General features: G+C 35.7%; 1 protein-coding gene across 1 annotated transcript in view; it reads left to right on the forward strand.

The window, feature by feature from the left end:
• The window catches only part of Nrx-1 (Neurexin 1), a 284,025-nt gene that overhangs the window by 253,449 nt on the left and 10,511 nt on the right, over window positions 1–20,065 (forward strand). The window contains exons 13-22 of the mRNA XM_068763299.1: window positions 2,170–2,289; window positions 6,193–6,385; window positions 7,075–7,266; window positions 7,588–7,731; window positions 9,133–9,347; window positions 10,508–10,616; window positions 15,823–16,422; window positions 17,370–17,570; window positions 18,027–18,143; window positions 18,907–19,085. Coding sequence (XP_068619400.1) covers window positions 2,170–2,289; window positions 6,193–6,385; window positions 7,075–7,266; window positions 7,588–7,731; window positions 9,133–9,347; window positions 10,508–10,616; window positions 15,823–16,422; window positions 17,370–17,570; window positions 18,027–18,143; window positions 18,907–19,085 — 2,070 coding nt within the window. The remainder of the gene's footprint in view (window positions 1–2,169; window positions 2,290–6,192; window positions 6,386–7,074; window positions 7,267–7,587; window positions 7,732–9,132; window positions 9,348–10,507; window positions 10,617–15,822; window positions 16,423–17,369; window positions 17,571–18,026; window positions 18,144–18,906; window positions 19,086–20,065) is intronic.

The raw sequence follows: 20,065 nt of genomic DNA on the forward strand, positions 1-20,065 counted from the left end.
GTTGGGTACACCCCCTACTTACCTGATATTGATTTCCTGTAAATTTCTAACTGTAGTGAAGTTTAGTGTTAAAAACTTAGTACTTAAGTAAAAACACATGTTAATTTATACATTTATTAATTGAATTTAAATTAAAACTACTCGAAATAAAATTTTGTATCTACTATACCAACTAAACCAATCTATTATACCAACATCCTACAACTTACACAATTTTATAAACATATATAATAAGTTTTTTACTTCATAGATTCTATAAATAATGTAAATGTTTTGATATTATAAGATAGTATGATGTAAATAAATAAGTACAGTGTATGTGTTGAGATCCACTATCGTGGACCCCCATTTTCATTTCATGGACCCCCAAATTTTTTTTCGCTGACGTAGACCCCTTGCAGGTTGTCATAGACCCCTAGGGGTCGATATAGGCTACTTTGAGAATCACTGATCTAAGGTATTTTAATATGATGTTTATCCCACTCAATTTTATTTGTTTCATCACCTACCTTTATTAATTTATCTCTGGACTTCCTAGAGGTTCACTGGTAGAGTAAGCCTTCGGCATTAAGTTCACCGTTATACATGAATTATATAAAATGTTTTTTAAATAAATGATTAAATTACAAGTGCATGTCATCAGTGTTATAAATATAATAGTATACAAATTAATATGTTTATCGGTACCACGATCTGTCGGTGTGAAAGTCGAAGGACTTGCATGTACGGAACCAAGGTCGCCGCAACTTATAATTGGTTTAATGATTACAATTCCTAGTACTCCGGCGGAATCAGGCCTGCAGCTGTAATTGTGCTCTGACCTTGGACTATTGTGAAGTGGCAATAATTTTTTTATCGAGCATTTTTTTTTAATTCAGTCCTCCGACAGTCACGCGAAGGTTTGAAATTAAATTACAATCGAAATACATTTCTAGTTTTAAATCGTACACTTTTTATTTCATACAATTACGAGTATGTAACTAAATAAAGTAGAAGGAACATATATATACTTTAATAATTTGTACTTTATACTGCACCAAAATTCGATACAAAAATAATAAATAAATGTAACAAAATGACGTAGATAACTTAAAAAAATATATGAAGGTGCAAGGGGCGGCTTTATCGCTTGAGGCGATCTCTACCAGACAGCCTTTGGATGAGAGAGACATAAAGGAGAGGGTTGTTCAGAGTGTACATAATAAAAAATTTAAAATATACTATACATTTGAAAGTATATTTATACATATACATACACATAAAGATACATTAGTATACACACATGTGTATATACAAACATACTTATATAAATATAATAACGCAATATCTTGTTCTACACACGTATTTAAAAATGAAGGAGTTATACACATTTTTAGTTTTTAATGGAATACCATCTGTTACCGTATAACACACAGGCACGCGAATGGTGTATATGTGTGTGTATTCGTTTGTGATTTTTGTATATGTGTGTAAGCGAACCTATTCAGGGACCACCGCGAGGAGCTGGTCTTCCATAGACCCTTTACTTTGTATTTAGTTCAAAAAATTCTTTATAATTCCCGCTTTTGGTTACAATTACGGTTTGTGTCAGACGAATATCTATTAAAGCCACGATATATCTCAATTATCCTTTGGGTTTGTGCTCAGGAACACGCTGTAGATAATGCTGAGAAGTTCTGTTTATTTATTTAGAATGCCACCTATGTGGCAAGTCCCGGGAATATTTCCCACATTTGTAGCTCTTCCAGCAATGGAGTGAAGAGAGAATTATTATCTTCTTTTAAATAAAGGCCCACAATTACTACGTGTGCGTTATCTCGAGGCCAAAGGCACAAGTGCAGGTCATTCCCTTGATATCTGATACATCATTATTTTCGTTCAAAGGCAATTAGACTTCCTAGATATTTCTGTATATTTATTGCAATGTAATGCATATTATGTTGATAAGATATCCATGTTATGATCATATTTTCGCTAAGACGTGTCCACTCAAAGCAAACCTGGCGGCGGATGATCACCGCAGGAGTGAAGGCGCGAAGTTAAAAACCGCTCGGGATGGCGACGTATTATGGACTTCCTTTGCTCCATCTTGGGGATATAGGAATAAATTATGATGAGTTATGATCAAGTAATAAATAATTATCTTTTAACATTATTTTGTCATTTCAGATACTACCAAAATGGGAAGCGGTGAAGACCGGAACGATATCATTCAAGTTCCGTACGAACGAACCAAATGGCTTGATACTCTTCAACATGGGCGCGAAGCCACCAAGGGTAGGTTGCACGGTAAGGGGTGAAGCTTTTGGGGTTGAACTGAAACCATTAAGAGAGAACATAATCATTCGCAGTCTGAAACTACTTCATTCTCATCGGTAAAATATAAAAAAATAACTGAATAGGAGATTGTCTTAATATACGGTTAAGGAGTTTTAAACAATTTGATCATTTTAATTTAGTTTTTAAATAAAAAAATTGGTAACTTTTTTTTCTACCAAATTTTGATCCGTGAACAAATATTTGAACATGGCATCAATAAAATTCCTTAATTTATAAACAAAATAAGGCAATCTCCTATACATAGCGTAACAGTGGATAAATTTTATCTATCATAAATGACTTTAAAATCGTTTAGAATTAACGAAATAAATTTATCCATGGTTTTAATTGCATGGTAGGTAAGGGAAAGTACATATGTTCGAGATAATCGTGTTTCACAATCGTAGGGGAATTTGTGTATGGTACCTTATAAAGTTTCACCCACTTTGAAGTGTCAAGTGTTTTGTGTTTATCTGTATCGATGTGCACCGTAGAACCTTCGCACAGAATAAGAACCCCCGCACCGAGGCCAATAGCGACGACAGGCGGCTAAAGATGGAAGTTCCGGATTCGAGCTTTGTTTAGAAGGCTTTATTTTTACCTACACAAATTCACATCACTTATTTTTCAAGTATTTATGTATTTACATGAAATAGCGTAGAAGTTTTTTTTTAAACCGATTCAAGTATCAAAATTACTTATATTTCATACGTTTTAAGAATGCAGTCAATTACATTATAACCAATCAAATCATTTCTAATTATTTTCCATTTATTTAATACAATCAAGAGTATTACAATTTAGACTATAGATATTACGAGAAAACCACTTGGGTTTATGTTTATGCAAGCAAAGTTGATAGTGATAAAAATATATATAAAATTAAGTCATTTAAAATGAAGTTAAATAGAAGGTTGTAAAAAAACGAGAAAATGTGGCGCTAAGAAATTGGAAGGAAATAAGTTTACAAAAGAAAATTATCATTCACTGCATTCTTATTGCAAATGAATTGTAGCAAATTTTGCATGATGCTAAATGTTTAGTAATAAAAATTTGATATTAAATATATTCAAGTATCAAGTTTGTTCACGCTGTATATATCAACGCCATGCACCTTCTATTTCGTCAATTCATTTTACAAGTTGATTTTTTGTTTCGTTTAGAAAATTATCTCTTATGTCATATGATTATTAAAAAGCACTTCGTATAATTATAGTAATTAGTTTGCTTATTAATATAATTTAAATTTATTTATTTATCTTCTTTCATCGACGCAAGAAATCTAAAATGTAGTTTAAACAAATACGTGATAGTTTACCAGCGCAGAAAAACTTTTTGTTGTTAGTTCTCTTAGCTCATAGACACCTGCTGCAAGGCATTGACTTCCCCGTAGATAAAGTTGGTGCGTGTAGTGTGGTATTATGGTATATTTAATGGAATCAGGCGTTACCTCGCGAAAGTCTATCCTAAGTAAGAAAAGGACCAATATTTAGCCACTTCCGCACATGCAGTGGTAGTCGTGCAATGAAATGCACCGCCCGCCAGCCCGCTGATAAATGCGTATGCGGCAAACAATGAGAATCACACAACCGCCACCACCAAACCCCTCCACGGGGCATCTTCAGGAGTTATGTTACACCGATTAGTGCCAAACACAGAGTCAAAAGGTATTATGGTACGCAGAGGACGCTTCTGCCCATCCTTTGCAGACTCGTTCGTGAGCACTGGAAATCCTATATAGTGTGATTCTATATCCTGGGATGCGAACCTGCGATCTACGGTTGCAAGTCTCATTCCTCTACCGCAGGGCTACCATATCTATTCTTACCTCCTAAAATTAAAAAAAGACATTATCCTCATTATCTACAACAAGCATTTTTAATATAAGTCATATATTTCACATAAAATCATCTATAAATATGTATTGTATGTAGTTAAAAACAAAATTAAATTACTTACTTTATAGTAATTACGCTTCGCGCAACAGTAAATATGATACTAATGAAAACTTTAAAATCGTTAATAATTCTCTGTAATTTTATTAGTAGTCACAAAATGCAATTCAGAAATATTATTTATTTCATTTTAGCCGATGGACGCAGATTTCAAAGCATAGGCTTTATCCTAAAGATCGCAACGACGGCAGGTCCTTTTTTTCTTTGGTTTCGGGGGGGGGGGGGTAATATTCTGGACGTTCAAGATGCCTCGCCTCTGGGGGGGACAGGGGTATGTGGGATTGCTACCTCACTAAAACCCCCCGGTGATCGCCCTCTGCGCTATACGGGAGACCGCGGTGTCTCCCGGTCAGGGATCGCAACGCGGTCTTCCCTCGAGCTGTGCTATTTTAGATAGTCCGTTCCGGGGTATGCGTGTATACGCAACCCCCGAAACACACACACATCTCGACGATGTAATTTTTAAAAAATAAATTTTAATAAATGATAATTACGGTTAATAAATCATAAACAAAATAGCATTTGTACTTTTATTTCTACACGTGTTTCAAAAGTGCAAAAATTTATGGCCCACCCTATACCATTTTCATTCAACATTATTATTAAATAAAAAAAATCTTGTTTATTATGACAGTTACAAGTTTTTCTTTTCTTGCGTCGACATCATATTGTTTCATTGCGTATTTACGAGTAAATGTAAATTGCCAAACTAACAAATATATCAAAAGTTTTCATAGCCTTACATACTCGAAGACAATTCCTAATCTTAAATATCCACGTATTTTGCACGCGATTTTACGAAGTTAAAATAGCTTACATATGTTAGATATCTTGTACCTATTTAAACTTTATTTTATGAATTTTATCTTATGTATAATACCGCGATTTTAAATATGGAGCCATAGATGAATAGTTATAGGTATAAAAGTATTAAAGGTGTGAATTTGCAGGTCATTCTATTCCATACCTATGGTTTTAAAAATAATATAATATAATAATAATAAAGTGAGAAAATACGTATAAATACAGAACTATAGTGAATAGAGTAGATTTTTGCAGACAAATATGCTATACATTTACCTTTTTAAATCTTTTACCAGGTGTATCTAATTACTCTATGACATAAACTGTTTTAATTTCAAATAAAAAGACTATCGTATTAGCTTCCTAAAATAAACAGAGTTATCAACGAAGGTAAAGGCCAGTATTCTTATATAAAATACCGTCAATATAACTTTTGACTAGGATTAGTAAGCTATCATGCATATACTTGGTTCTATATGCTAAATGTTCCACATTTTGCATAATGTTTTAGGCATACTCGCTAGCATTAAAATCAAGAGACATAAATAAAAAAAATATTTCACCAACATGTTATTAAATTTAAAAATTTAGTAAAAAAGCTAATTTGTGGCGACTAGCAATGAAATCAATATGAAAGTTAATTGAAAATAAATTTATTATATTAAATAAAACTTATAACTTCTAGAAAGATAAATAAGTGTCGAAAACATCTCTGTGTTATGAACTGTATTATATTTTTTAAAAAAATTGACAAAATATTTAATTAAAGCTTTCAAATATCTTTTTAACTCAAATTTGATTTTTAAAGTAATAAAAAATGTAGAGCAACTATAAAACACGTCCGAGTGTCTCGAGCATACGAATGAAAATGAATATATCCGATGTTAATGTCATCCCCACCAAATAGGATTACGTCATCGTGGACAACCATAGTCATATTTCAATGCCCTCTTCCACTGCAATGATTCAGACACAATTTCGATATTCTATTGAATTTATATTAAAATATATTTCTGTAATTATAGTTATTGCTATATCCACGTGATTTTGAATTTCGAATTACATTTTCAAATTACTCGATGTTAATTTGTAAAGCTGTGACGTGATATTTCAGGCGGATTTGTTCGCGGTGGAGATGTTGAACGGGTATATCTACGTGCACGTGGACCTGGGATCAGGTGGCGTCCGCGTCAGAGCATCGAGGCGAAGAGTTGACGACTCCCACTGGCACGAGTTCCTCCTGAGACGGACTGGTAGAGACGGCCGTGTCACAGTCGATGGAGCCAATGCTGAATTCAAGACTCCTGGTAAGGATTTAATGGAATCAGGCGTTACCTCGCGGAAGTCCATCCTAAGTAAGAAAAGGACCAATATTTAGCCACTTCCGTACATGCAGTGGTAGTCGTGCGATGAAATGCACCGCCCGCCAGCCCGCTGATACATGCGTATGCGGCAAACAATGCGAATCACACAACCGCCACCACCAAATTACTCAACACGTGTTTCACCCCTCCACGGGGCATCTTCAGGAGTTATGTTACACCGATTAGTGCCAAACACAGAGTGACTCTGACTGACTACCACTGCATGTGCGGAAGTGGCTAAATATTGGTCCTTTTCTTACTCCTGGTAAGGAAATGATTGCCGCATGATCATCAAACAAACGATATATCCATGAATTCTGTTAGTAGAAATAAATTGAATGATGTATTATGTTTTAAATATTAATCATGAAATTAAACCAACATTTTTATTATTTTTTAAGTTCTCCAATAATAAAAGAGTATGTTGAAATAAGTATGAAGTAATTAAAAACAAAATTACAAATTATATTTCAACTTGTAACTCAGAAAATGATAGTTGACAAACTCTACTCTAATCTCAAAAATCTCATTTACGTTTATAAGAGGTGTTTCAGATGACACGGCTATGATTTTATTATACTTTTACAATTAATATATCTTTTGTTGTTCTATTATGATCTGTTTATCTTCAGGCGAGTCGAACCAGCTTGAACTCGACGGACCTCTGTTTGTCGGAGGACTGGGGTCAGAGTATTCGGCCTCCAGAACCCCACCCGCCTTATGGACGGCAGCACTGAGGCAAGGATTCGTAGGCTGTATCAGAGATTTGGTTTTGAACGGAAAACCGCAGGACTTGACGGCTTACGCTCGGCAACAGGATTCTGGTGAGATTAGATTATATTGCTTGTCTTAAAGATGTTAATTTCAGCTCTTGAAAAAGTTCTAGCCTACTCTGGAGTTGTTTTTAATAGAGGTACAGTCAAAGAGACAATGCTTAAATCATTTAAAACGTTGAAATAGAATTTTCCCCGATCGTCAAACTTATCAAGTAACTTATTAAGTAACGTGTTAGATTACAGAGTAATACATAAAGCGTACTTGCAGCGTTTGAAATAAATGATTTGTTTATATGATTTATGTTTATATACATATATATATTTGTATACATAAAGAGAAAATTATTCTTCTTACTTTTCAATTCGCAGCATCAGTCCGGCCAGCATGCCATGTTCTAATGAAGCAGTGCGTGAGTTCCCCCTGCCAGCACGGGGGCGTTTGCTCCGAGGGCTGGAATCGCCCCCTATGCGATTGCTCCGCAACAAATTACGGCGGACCCACTTGTGGAAGGGGTGAGATGTTTTATGAAATATTAAAATAAAATAGAGCTTAATATTATTTATTTGAGTATTTTGTAATTAGTTTTTCATTGCATTATAAATAATTATTAAACATTAAAAATCACTTAAATCAAAGGACAGACATAGTAATAATCACGTAGTTAAAAATGGATAATCGTCAAATAAATTATATTTGGTAATAGTTAAAATTGTCTAGTCATTTAGTAGTCGCAGGGAAGACGTGTAAACGTCTGTTTTCTACGGTTTCCTAACAAATCGGTTCACTTCTTGGAGGAGTTATCCACGCCATGTCTTCCGGCTCCTGGTCGTCACTCGGGAATCTTTCGGCACCAACTGCCACCTGTCGATGTTCCCCGTTCACTGCCACTTCAAATGAGCAATTGTTTCATTTATATCGGTAACCTTCATCTTCAACGGATCTTCGACCTCACAGCTAAGTATTTATTGGAATCAGGCGTTATTTTACGGAAGTCCATCCTAAGTAAGAAAAGGACCAATATTTAGCCACTTCCGCACATGCAGTGGTGCAAATCACAGAGTCAAGTCTCTGTGTTTAGCACTAATCGGTGTAACATAACTTCTGAAGATGCCCCTGGAGGGGTGAAATACGTGTTGAGTGATTTAACGGTAGCAGTTGTGTAATTCGCATTGTTTGCCGCATACGCATTTATCAGCGGGCTGGCGGGCGGTGCACTTTGTTGCACGACTACCACTGCATATGCAGAAGTGGCTAAATATTGGTCCTTTTCTCTTTACAGCTAAGGCCCTGGCTATTTCGGTAACCTTTGTTTTGCTACATCATCATCCTCATTTCTGATTTTTATATGGTTCCCGTTTTTGAGGACACCTCGTTCTCCCGTACCATGGCAAAGATAAGTTTGATTTCTACTTTACCAAAGATTATATTCCTTTCATAAATAGCGTATTGTTTTGAACTTGACTGTACCAGATTAAATTTTTTCTGGCCCCCTTTTTGAGAATTTCTTGTTCATCTCTACCATTGCTAAGCAGGGACTATTTATACAATCAAATATTTTCACTGAATATTATTATTGTTACTCTACTCTCTCATCCTTCTTAATATCTTCCACTAATTTCTATTTTTTCCTTCACAATGTCTCGCATTTCTTTTATTATCTCGGGCATCGCCTCACTTCCTTCTCCTTCTAGGCAGGATTCTACACTTACATTATATACTGCCTTAACTCTACCATGTAAATCTGTCAACAAAAACTCTTGAATGGTATAATTATATTTATTTGATGATATATCTTTAATTTACATTTGAAACTACGAAAAAGATCGTCATAGGTATGTTCGATTTCATTATTCTCTGAGCGACTTTGACCAATGGAGTAAAGTAGGATAGTAATAAACACATACACCTTGCAGAATCAGCGACGATGTACCTAAATGGAAGCCAGCATCTGACGGCGGCGTTGGGACCGGAGCACGTGACGCAGACGGAGGAGCTGATGCTGCGGTTCCGTACCAGTCGTGCTGGTCTTCTTCTACGAACAGCCTCCGAGCACTCCGCCGACAGGATCGAGCTGGCTGTAGCCGCGGGTAGAGTTCGAGCCAGCGTGCGCCTGGGCGACAGGGAAAAGGTTTCTATTTATCTTATGTTACTTCTTAGTTGAAAAAGGAAGACATTTAGTATTTACAAGAGATAATACACCATGTCTATTATCTTTTTGAGGTACCAGAAAGTAATGTCGTTTCTGTCGTCATATTTTACAGAAAAATCGATTGATTTTTACAGCTCCGGTATTGAATGTATTTTAGATGGTAAAAGGTTGTTGATAAAAAAAGTGAATATATTGTTAATTAGAAATAAAAACTAGTTAAAAATGTAGTCGTGTGAATTCTTCTCGTAAACGCGACATTACTTTTTGGTCCCCCTAATATATAGTTTATATAATATAGATAAGTCAGTAAAAAGTGTATTTCAAATCACCTTGTTTAAAGTGATTCAAATATCTGATGGATTCAGGCGTTAATTTGCGGAACTCCATCCTAAGTGAGAAAAGGCCTAATATATAGCTAATTCCGCTATGTAGCAGTAGTCGTGCAATAATGTGCACCGCCCGCTAGCCCGCTGATAAATGCGCTTGCGGCAAACAATGCGAACTACAAAACTACCACCGTTAAATCACTCAACACGTGTTTCACCCCTCCACGGGCCATCCTCAGGAGTAATGTTACACCGATTAGTGCCAAATATAAAAATTGCACGACTACTGCTACATAGCGGAAGTAGCTATTATATTAGTCCTTTCTTATTAAAGTTATTCATACATTTTTTCCTCTAATTTCCTTAAAAATATCTTTTATTCCTTTCCATACATTCCGTCACCTCCTTCGCCTTCTCTTTAGAGATCTATAATATTACGTTTATTATTTTTAGCTTAAGTATAATAATTAATTAATTCTTATTTATTTTCTTTCTGTCTATAAATAAAAGGTTTAGTTATTCTCCGTTATAATCATCAGTGAGGTGATGTTCTCCTTCTCTATTCTCTTCCCACTGCCTTTTGTGGGTTACGCCCAATGCTAAGCTTAGGCCTCCCCCAAAGATATTTATGGGGGGTCGTATCATACTACTCTAAAGGAGGTTTATATCTAGCAGTGAACATCGTATGGCTAAAATGATGATGGTTGATGATGATGTTGTGATGATGTTTCTACTTTACAATTATGAACTTTAAATGCAGTTGCGCACACTACTAATAATCATATGTGTGTAATTCTTGTGGTACATGGACAGAATCTACTGGCCGGTGCCAATGTGGCTGATGATGCATGGCATACGCTGCGTTTCTCTCGGCGTGCGTCGAACCTCAAGCTGCAGGTAGACGCGGGTCCAGCCGTACGCGGTACGTTATGTACGTATGCACGGGAACGCACCCGCACCTTTTGATTTCGACCTTGAGTAGAAGGGGTTAAGGTTGGTTTTGGTGGCGCTTTGGCTCATGTACTTGATTCATTTTTAGATTGATTTCAAAATTATTCAATACATACGATCACATGAAAATCAAACTGTTAAATTTCATTTTGAAAACAGCAGATGTTAATTTTAACGACTTCTCAACAGGTCAGCATTTCATGCTGGTAGTAGTTTACTACGTACAACGTTATAATAATCGAAGTATATATCTACTTGACTAAAAAAGTTTAAAAGTGATGATGCCTTTAAAAATAGTTCGAGTAAAACAATAGTGCGACGTAATTGAAGGTCAACGCCATCTATCGACAACTTTGGAAAACAACATCCTGAACTCATTATGCTTAATACTATAAGTTCATTCACGAATAGCCAATTCCCGGCCACGTGCCCACTATTCTCAAGTTGACAACTTAATAGTAGGTTTTAAAAAGGACATATTTATATGTTAGTTTGTTGAACAGTGACATACTAAATATATATATATCTTATACCTCGACTTCATTGTATTAGCTAATCTTTATATGGGCATTGTAAACGCACTTTTACAATAAGATCACGAATAATACCCAAAAAGTCTGCATTGACAGATTGTAAGCGATTTTATAGAAGATAGCGACAGCGCATTGGGATATATATGTGATCGCCTGTCTATTTCAATCATGTATCAAACATGTAAATCAATATTATTTAAAAAATTACTTTTGCGTCTTCGGTCATATTCCACAGAGGCGGTTTGACTTTAATATTTAGTGGACTGCAGCGAGACACGTAGGGTCAGCTTTTAAAAGAAACTTGCAGGACGATAGAGCAAAGAAACTCGTTACAAACTCGAAACACTGGTTACAAATACTGGTTTAAATACATACTAAAATTTATGCAGCAACTAACTATGCTATGGTACTGTATTTGAGAGAAAGCAAGGATAGTTATACATTGGATAGATCATTTGGTAGAGCGAAGGACTGTAGAGGTAAATCCATGAGAGAGAGAGGTACAAAGATCCCTACATATATTTATTTAGGACCGCGTGCTGGTGGGAGAGATCGCCATCTGGCCATTTAGAAGAATCTCTAGTGGCTCGAGACTCGAGCTTTGGTCTCCTTTTTTGGGGGCCTTGTTCCCCCATCGTGATATTGGTACAGGGTAGTATTTATGTACAATTTTTACCACTTCATCTTCTTTCAAATACATAGCATAGGTTCGGATCTCAGGCGCCGTTGTATCGGAATGCAAAGAGGATGTTATCCAGTGACAGTCTAAGATAAGAACCAATGGGAGACCTTGGATTTAGTCACCCCATGGAGCAATCGCTGAAGATCTAAGTGCCTCCAAATCCAGTAAAATATGTATGTAGTGACCCCAGCCGGTTTTCCCTGGGATCTCTCGGCCTTCGCTACTTTAATACTTATTAAGGTCTTAGACTAGATCCACTCTGCGCCCTGCCACCTTAAACCTAAGGTATCTGCCATTTGGCCCCGAAAAAAAACATTGAGTTTTTTTCGCCTGCTTTTCTAAGATCTGTGGCGTTACATCCAAACTGGTAGAGTCAATATGACGATATCAAGAGATGTAATACATCCTATGATGAAAGAAGAATTTTTTAATGGAATTCATGTGACATTTGTATTTGAAAATGAAAATAAATTAATAAATATTTTATTGTAAATATTATATAATTATATCCAAAGCAAAGCCAAGTGTAGTATTAAGAATATATTTAATATTAATTGTTTATAATAATTAATGTTTTGATTAATTAACTGTGTAAATATTAGTCGACCTGTTAGTTGTAGTTGAGTCGCTTGTTTTAAGTTGTTTTCTAGCTGGCACTTTGTATCTTCACATTTTGTTTGTAGTTCGCTTTTCTTCCTTACATTCTTTCCTTGCGTATTTTAATTTCTCGTAGACTCCTATGTAAATATACGATTTTAACAAATCTATCTTCTCTTTGCTGCAGCTATAACATATCGTTATTTAATGTTAAAATCATTGATCGGAAAATGTGGAATTATTATACGTGTATATTAAGACATGTGGAAATAAAGACAGAATGATTATACATATATGATTATACATATATAAAAACTTTTTTGTGAATTAAACTTTATTTTTAAATTAAAAAAAAACTCAAAGATATCTATAGGGGGATATACCATAATTGCCACCCGTGGAAGGCATGTTGACGTTCACAGTTTGGTATGATGGTACGCAGAGGACCTATATAATTAATGTCACAGGGTATGAATAATATATTAGCAACCACTGATCCTCCGATACCCCACACAGGTCACAGAGTTGTACAACACAACCAAACACTACTCACCACGCCACATCACCCGTTTTTAGACAGCGGCCGTCCGCCCCCTAACTGCGAATCGCGTGGGCGAACCGTGGTTGGATCTGGATCTCTCCTTGGTTTACCTGTAGTCCACGCTGCCGTCACAAACCGCATGCACACAACACAAACACAATCAATACACAGCTCTACACGGGTAGAGCGCTTTGTTACGAGCGAACGTCTTCATGAAACTGGTACGCGGCCCTACTGGAGCGGAAGGCTCTAAACTCACTGGGATATTGCTGACGTAGTGAATGATACAGCGCCAGTTTTCTGTATACACACGATGCAAGGTATGCGCAGACCGCACCACTGTACCTGCGACACTTGACACAGGTTACCGGGTTATATATAACAGAACCAAACTCTGCCTACCACACCACAATATCCGTTTTTAGAAATCGATTGCCCGCTCCTTAACCGCGAACAGTATGGGCTAATCGTGGTTGGATCTGGATCCCTCCTTGGTTTACCTGTGGTTCACGCTGCCCTCCCAAGCATATAAATAATACATCTCTTCAAAGCTCTACTCACGAATAGTCTCTCCAACGTGCAAACGTCACCGTGCAACTGGTACGCGCCCCACCAGCTTTATTTTTCAGTTTTTTAGTTCACGGAGCCTTCCGCTCCGTGAACTCAGCTCTGATGAAGCTGTAAAAGCCTTCGAACTAACAGCATTAATATCCACAGATAATAAGTAAATTAATTATTTATAATTGAATCCCGGGAATCTAACCTAAGATCTATAGCAAGTCTCAATCCTCTGGCACTGGGCTACCGTTGCATAAAAGTATGTAGGATTTTATAAAACTGCTGTGTTAAAGTGCTTTGTGAAAATCACAGAAGCAAACCAGACTGAGTTTCTCGTGGGCTCTTTTTAGATCTGGGCGACTATCACCCTTGTAGCAAATGGCCATTATAATGGAGTTTAATATGATTCAAGTTTTTAACAAATTGGACTCTGAAATTACGACTGGTGTGTTTTGTGTGTTTTGACTTGGTTGTTTCGGTGTACAAAAGTGACCAACGAAAAAAAATATATATTTTCATATTTCTCTTTTCATTTTATTTTTAATTGAAAATGCCTTTCTTTCCTTTCTATGTCTTCATTGATTTTTTGAATTACAAAATTAGATAAATAAAATTTTTAATATTTTTTAAGAGACAAACACATATTCCGATCAATGATACCTGCTATAATAAACAGTGTTTTATACTAGTCGTGAACAAACACATACATAAGAAGAAAACGAACACTCAGAGGCATCGTCAAAGTTTAATGTTTTAAACAATATATCAACAATTTTACTTGACAAACTAAACGCATATATGTTTATATCTACACTCGCGTGCAATGAAATCGACTCAAACCTAAGATTTATAAAGTAATTTATTTCTGAAATGTCTCGGATTATGTATATAGTTCAAAAAGCCCAAGTGTTTTAAAAACTTAAATAGGACTGGTTATTTTAGGTTTGAGTCGATTTCAGTGCACGCGTGTGTAGTTAACGAACATATATTAAGCTCAGAATTTTGGATATAAATGTGGTAATCACCCTTATTGTCAGGGACTATCTACACATATTGTTATGTAGTTTTTAAACTAGGAACACATTCAGAATTGATTTTTGGATAGAAATATTGAATAACTATGTAGGTATACACTTTTTCAAGTATAACAAATATGTTTAAGTACGTTTTCTCGGAATGGTTAAATGGCAAACCGTTCTTACATTTTATTTAAAATTATATTAACAGCTGGTTATTTTATATCTTCTTAAGTTGTTTATAAAATTACGATTCGTAACCATCCTTACGCGATTAAAAGAAATAGTTCAAATCTTAAAATAATTTGAAAAATTGCTTTAAATGTTGTTAATGAAAGAACTAAGGTCTTATCGTATTTATGATTGAAACGGCAATGGCCGCCGAAATCCGAAATGACAGTAGATCACGTGACGTGTGAACAAAATCATTGCAAATTCTTCTATAGTTTTGAGCAATTTAGGAACAGATCTGATGAAAAGGTATATCTAAATATAGTCCTATAAATCATATTCTTTAGTTGTTCAGATATATTTAAATATCTGTACACGGTAGAAGATTATATAAAATCCATTATTTAACTTTAAAATTTTTACCTATATTAATTATTTTTGATTTTATCATTGAAAACTAGTCCTTATTTACTTTACAAAAAAACTGAATTACATGCCATTTTCTTTAATGGAAACATCTACACACCTATACATGAACATATATAAGAGATATACAGGTTATAAGAGGTCATCAGAGCACGTTAGTTCCTTATAAATAGTGAGGAGAATAAATACCAGGTGCAATCGATATAGTAGATATTATATATCATTTTTACTCAAACACAGTACCAGAAATTATTTCATTGATGACGTCAGAATTCGAAACGGCGTTTGAATTTAGAATTGAAGAATATTTTTGAATTTAAAAAGTATTCTGGCTGTAGTGGCCAGTGACATGAAGCGTTCTCACGTTAATGCTACACATTATTGTATTTATTAGGTAGAAAATTGATGTAAGCCAGTTGCTAATTGTGATATTCGATGTTTATGAAGTTTGAATCTATGTAGCTATTAAACCGCTTAACTTTCTTACGATACTTCGCTGAAACTAAACGTAATGTATATAATTGAATGGTGTGTGGCTAAAAGAGATTCTATTAAACATTTCGTTTGCTGACTTATGTTGATTTCGAAGTCAATGTTGTGGTTTACCCGTCTATATTGTACAATTCCATCATCGAATTTGCTTTATTTTTCAGCTGAAACTATTTTGGGTAAAGCATCCACTTTAGAAATATCAACTCTACATCTCGGTGGACTTTTTCATCCCGAAGAAGAAATACAAATGACTTCAACGCTTCCAAATTTCGTTGGATACCTCCAGAAGTTTGTTTTCAACGGCATCAAATATATAGATATAGCAAAGACCCTAGGAATAGGAGCATCTGATGAGAACAATAATGTATACGACTCCTCAAATATAATATTTAATGGGAAATTCGTAAAACCAGACTCTCTGAATGTGTATAAAGCAGTTACATTCAAATCGAAACATACATATGTCGGTTTACCATTACTAAAGGCATACGCGAATACATATTTAGACTTCTATTTCCGTACGACTGAAATGGACGGATTGCTTTTCTATAACGGTGGAAAGAAACAGGATTTTATAGCGGTTGAACTGGTCAATGGTCATATACACTGCGTATTCAACCTTGGTGATGGAGTGGTGACGATGAAGGATAAGCTTAAGAACTTTTTGAACGACAACCGCTGGCACACTGTGACAATACGAAGACCAACACCGAAGATCCATACGCTTCAAGTTGATGATGACCTGGAAATGCATACCACAAGTGAGTATATTCGTGATATTAAAATGAGTTCATTTGGTAAAGATGTTTTTTTTATGGCCCCCGCTATTGGGGGCCTCCCGTACCCCTAATTAGTTGGGATCAGGGTCTTTGTTTAGAAATAAGTTTAGTAAGTTATAATAATTATATTTTGTTTCGTGGTTGGTAGGAATGTCTTTAACATTTGCCAAGCGTCTGTGTGTCAAAAATTTTTTAATGGATTCAGGCGTTATTTTGCGGAAGTCCATCCTAAGTAAAAAAGTACCAATATTTAGCCACTTCCGCACATGCAGTGGTAGTCGTGCAACAAAGTGCACAGAGTCTCTGTGTTTGCCACTAATCGGTGTAACATAACTCCTGAGGATGCCCCGTGGAGGGGTGAAACATGCGTTGAGTGATTTGGCGGTGGCGGTTGTGTAATTCGCATTGTTTGCCGCATACGCATTTAACAGTGGGCTGACGGGCGGTGCACTTTGTTGCACGACTACCACTGCATGTGCAGAATTGGCTAAATATTGGTCCTTTTCTTGCTGAAAAAATTTTATTATCTCCGAGTTATGCGTGTTTTTGTCAAATATATCAATTTTGTAAAACTCGTCAAAATAGCTCAAATTTTTGGAAAAAAAAGCGTCAATCCACTGATATCTTTCCGCAACCAACGTATTCGCCTGATATGGCTCTCAGCAAACTCAAAAGGCGAATGCGGGGACGACGTTTTGACAGGGTTGAGGAGATAGAAACCAAATCAAAGAAGGTCTTGAAGGCTATACAGGAAAATGACTGTATCGAATGTTTAGAGAACTGGAAAAAGCGTTGCCGGACAAGAATTACTTTGAACGGAGTAAAATTGATTGGGGAGAATAAATAAACAATTTAGATTTTATAGATAAATTCACCTTACTTTTTGATCACAGTGTTATTTATTATTATAAATATTTTTTAACTTACAGGTTCAAATTTAATGTTGGAATTGGATAGCGTACTATACGTGGGCGGGGTGCCAAAGGACATGTACAGTGCTCTGCCTGTAGGAGTCCTGTCTCGGCAGGGCTTCGAAGGTTGTATGTCCAGTCTGGACCTGCCAGGGGAGTCGCCGTCTTTGATCGAGGACGCTGTTGTGCCCAGCTCTTCTTTGGTCTCCGGATGCGAAGGTATTTATTATAAACAACCGATATTGATGTGAAGAATGATAGTAGAGAATGAAAATGAAAAGGACAGTGAAAAAAATAAGTAAAATACGACCCTGTCCTTCCCAAAAATAAGGAAACGAGAGGCAAAAAAAAAACAACCGACATTTTAATAACTTTTCAGAGGAATACAGAAATACACAGGACCTTGTACAGATCGTCAGATGCTGGATGTAAATAGGTTCCAATCAGCTCTATTAGAAATGTCTCTAGGAGGCATACAGCAGTAGAAATCCTGAAACTGAAATGATAATAATGATGGTATAATGAAAGGATCCTGTGGAAGGACCTTTGTCAAGGTTGTCTTTTACTCCTCGCTCAGTATTAAAATTCGGTTACAATTTTTAGATATATTGTTTTTAGCTTTTCTTCTTGGACTCTTCCACTAAAACACCATACGATGATATTTATTGTTTTCAGGTCCAACGAAGTGCACGCACAACGCGTGCGCAAACAAAGGCGTGTGCGTGCAGCAATGGAACACATACGTATGCGATTGTGACCTCACCTCCTTCACTGGCCCAACCTGTTATGACGGTTTGTAATTTTATAGTTACTTGTAGGGTTTTGAATGCATAACTTTCATAGGATCTTGAGAATAAATTATGAGCTTCTAGTGACAAACTTGGGGCTACAAGTCTTGACAATTTAAGCGCAAAGGGGAGAGAGGAAGAAGAAGTAAGACACTGGACAGTATTGTTAGAGTAATAGAAAGAGAGATCAGAAAGAAACACTGTCGAAGCTGTTCGGTCTTAGGCAGTAAGATGAACTGACGGCATGGTGCTTATAGCGCTCAGACGTTTCAATAGGTGTAGATATCATCAAGGCATTGATGCTTTAGTACAAATGTGTCACATATTAATAGGGAGCATTGTGGTAAGGATATCCTTGAGCGCTAGAGTTTCATTCTTTAGTAGGAAACAGCCTCTTAATAATCTTCGTAAAGGAGCAGCAGAAGGAGGCTGTGGAGAAGGAAAGAGAAAGAACATCTATTGTGGCTCTGTTCTCGTTCAACGGAGGCGCTATTCACGTTGACATTTAATGGAGTGTGTGTCACGCGGGGTTATCTCCGAAAAGGAACACGCAGGACGATTAAGTAAACAAACACGTATATCTGATCAGAAATACACATGAGAATAAAACTTTTAAGTATTAAGTTCTATTGGAAATCATCAAAGGAGGAAAATATCCTACAGTTGCAATAATTATGATGATTTCTTTAATTATTTCCCATAATCTCTTTCTCTGATTTAAAGTAAGCCCATGTTCAAGTATTAAAAACATTACGATTGCGTTTCAGAGTCAATTGCGTACGAATTCGGTCCGGGGCGTGGTGTATTGGCACACACGTTGGCGCCCCACGCTCGTGCTGATACCGAGGCAGACCGCGTCGCGTTGGGCTTCCTCACCAGCAAACCTGACGCTGTACTCCTGAGGATCGAGTCTTCAAATACTCAAGACTATATGCAGATGGAAATTGTGAGCGCTTATTATATGTTCAAATAATTATGACTGTGTACTTACAAAGTCTTTCACATACTAGCTGTGCCCATGTCTTCTTCCGCGTGTAATTTAAAAAAAATATCTAGTTTTTTTTGTTTATATTTTTTTTCTAAAAGTAACCTAAGTTATTTCCCATTACATCAGCCATCTGCCAATATAAGTTCCGTTAAAAACTGTCCGGCCGTTTCAAAGATTAGCCGGAAAAAACAGACATAAATTAAAATAAAATGTAATTTTGGTATATGTACCGTATACATATTTATGTGCATGTAGTTAAAAGATTATTTTAATATTACAAACAGGCACTACAATTTTATTTATTTGTATAGATATAATAGCGATTTTTGTATTTATTTATTGAAACTTTATTGTACATCAAAACTTTAAGAAAAAAATAACAAAAAGAAAATGTAACAAAATAACATATATAATAATTAAAAAAAAGAAACAATTTATATACAAGTAAAAGAGGCGGTATTATCACTTAAGGGGATCTCTAAAAGACAAGACTGGAAGAGAGAGATGAAAGACATGTAGCATATATATGTATATAAATATATATACGTATACACACATATACAAATATATATTTTAAGCGGTAAAGGTATTACATATATACTTCTTTTAACACAAGATGGAAAGATAAGTTTGTAACACCAAGTATCTTTACAAAAAATTGAATGATACTGTTTAGGACAAGGTATTCTTCTATAATATTCGTTGAAGCAATTTTTTATTTACTATCGAAAATTCAGTTCAGATAAGATAGATTAATAAAGCCTATTATTGTATTAAAAACTATATACGAGATAAACATGCCTGTATCCATGTTTTTGATGTGACAAGTGATTAGTAGGTGATTGTAACAGGAAAAAATTGTAACGATAAAAGTGTAACTTTTAACTTTCTTATCAGATTTTTATCAATACAATCAAGATTTTGAACCTGGCAGAGTC

Source organism: Battus philenor, unplaced genomic scaffold, assembly GCF_028537555.1.
Source record: "Battus philenor isolate CCGP_79_NKW_IND1 unplaced genomic scaffold, ilBatPhil1.0.hap1 SCAF_17, whole genome shotgun sequence".
Classification (NCBI taxonomy): Eukaryota; Metazoa; Arthropoda; class Insecta; order Lepidoptera; family Papilionidae; genus Battus; species Battus philenor.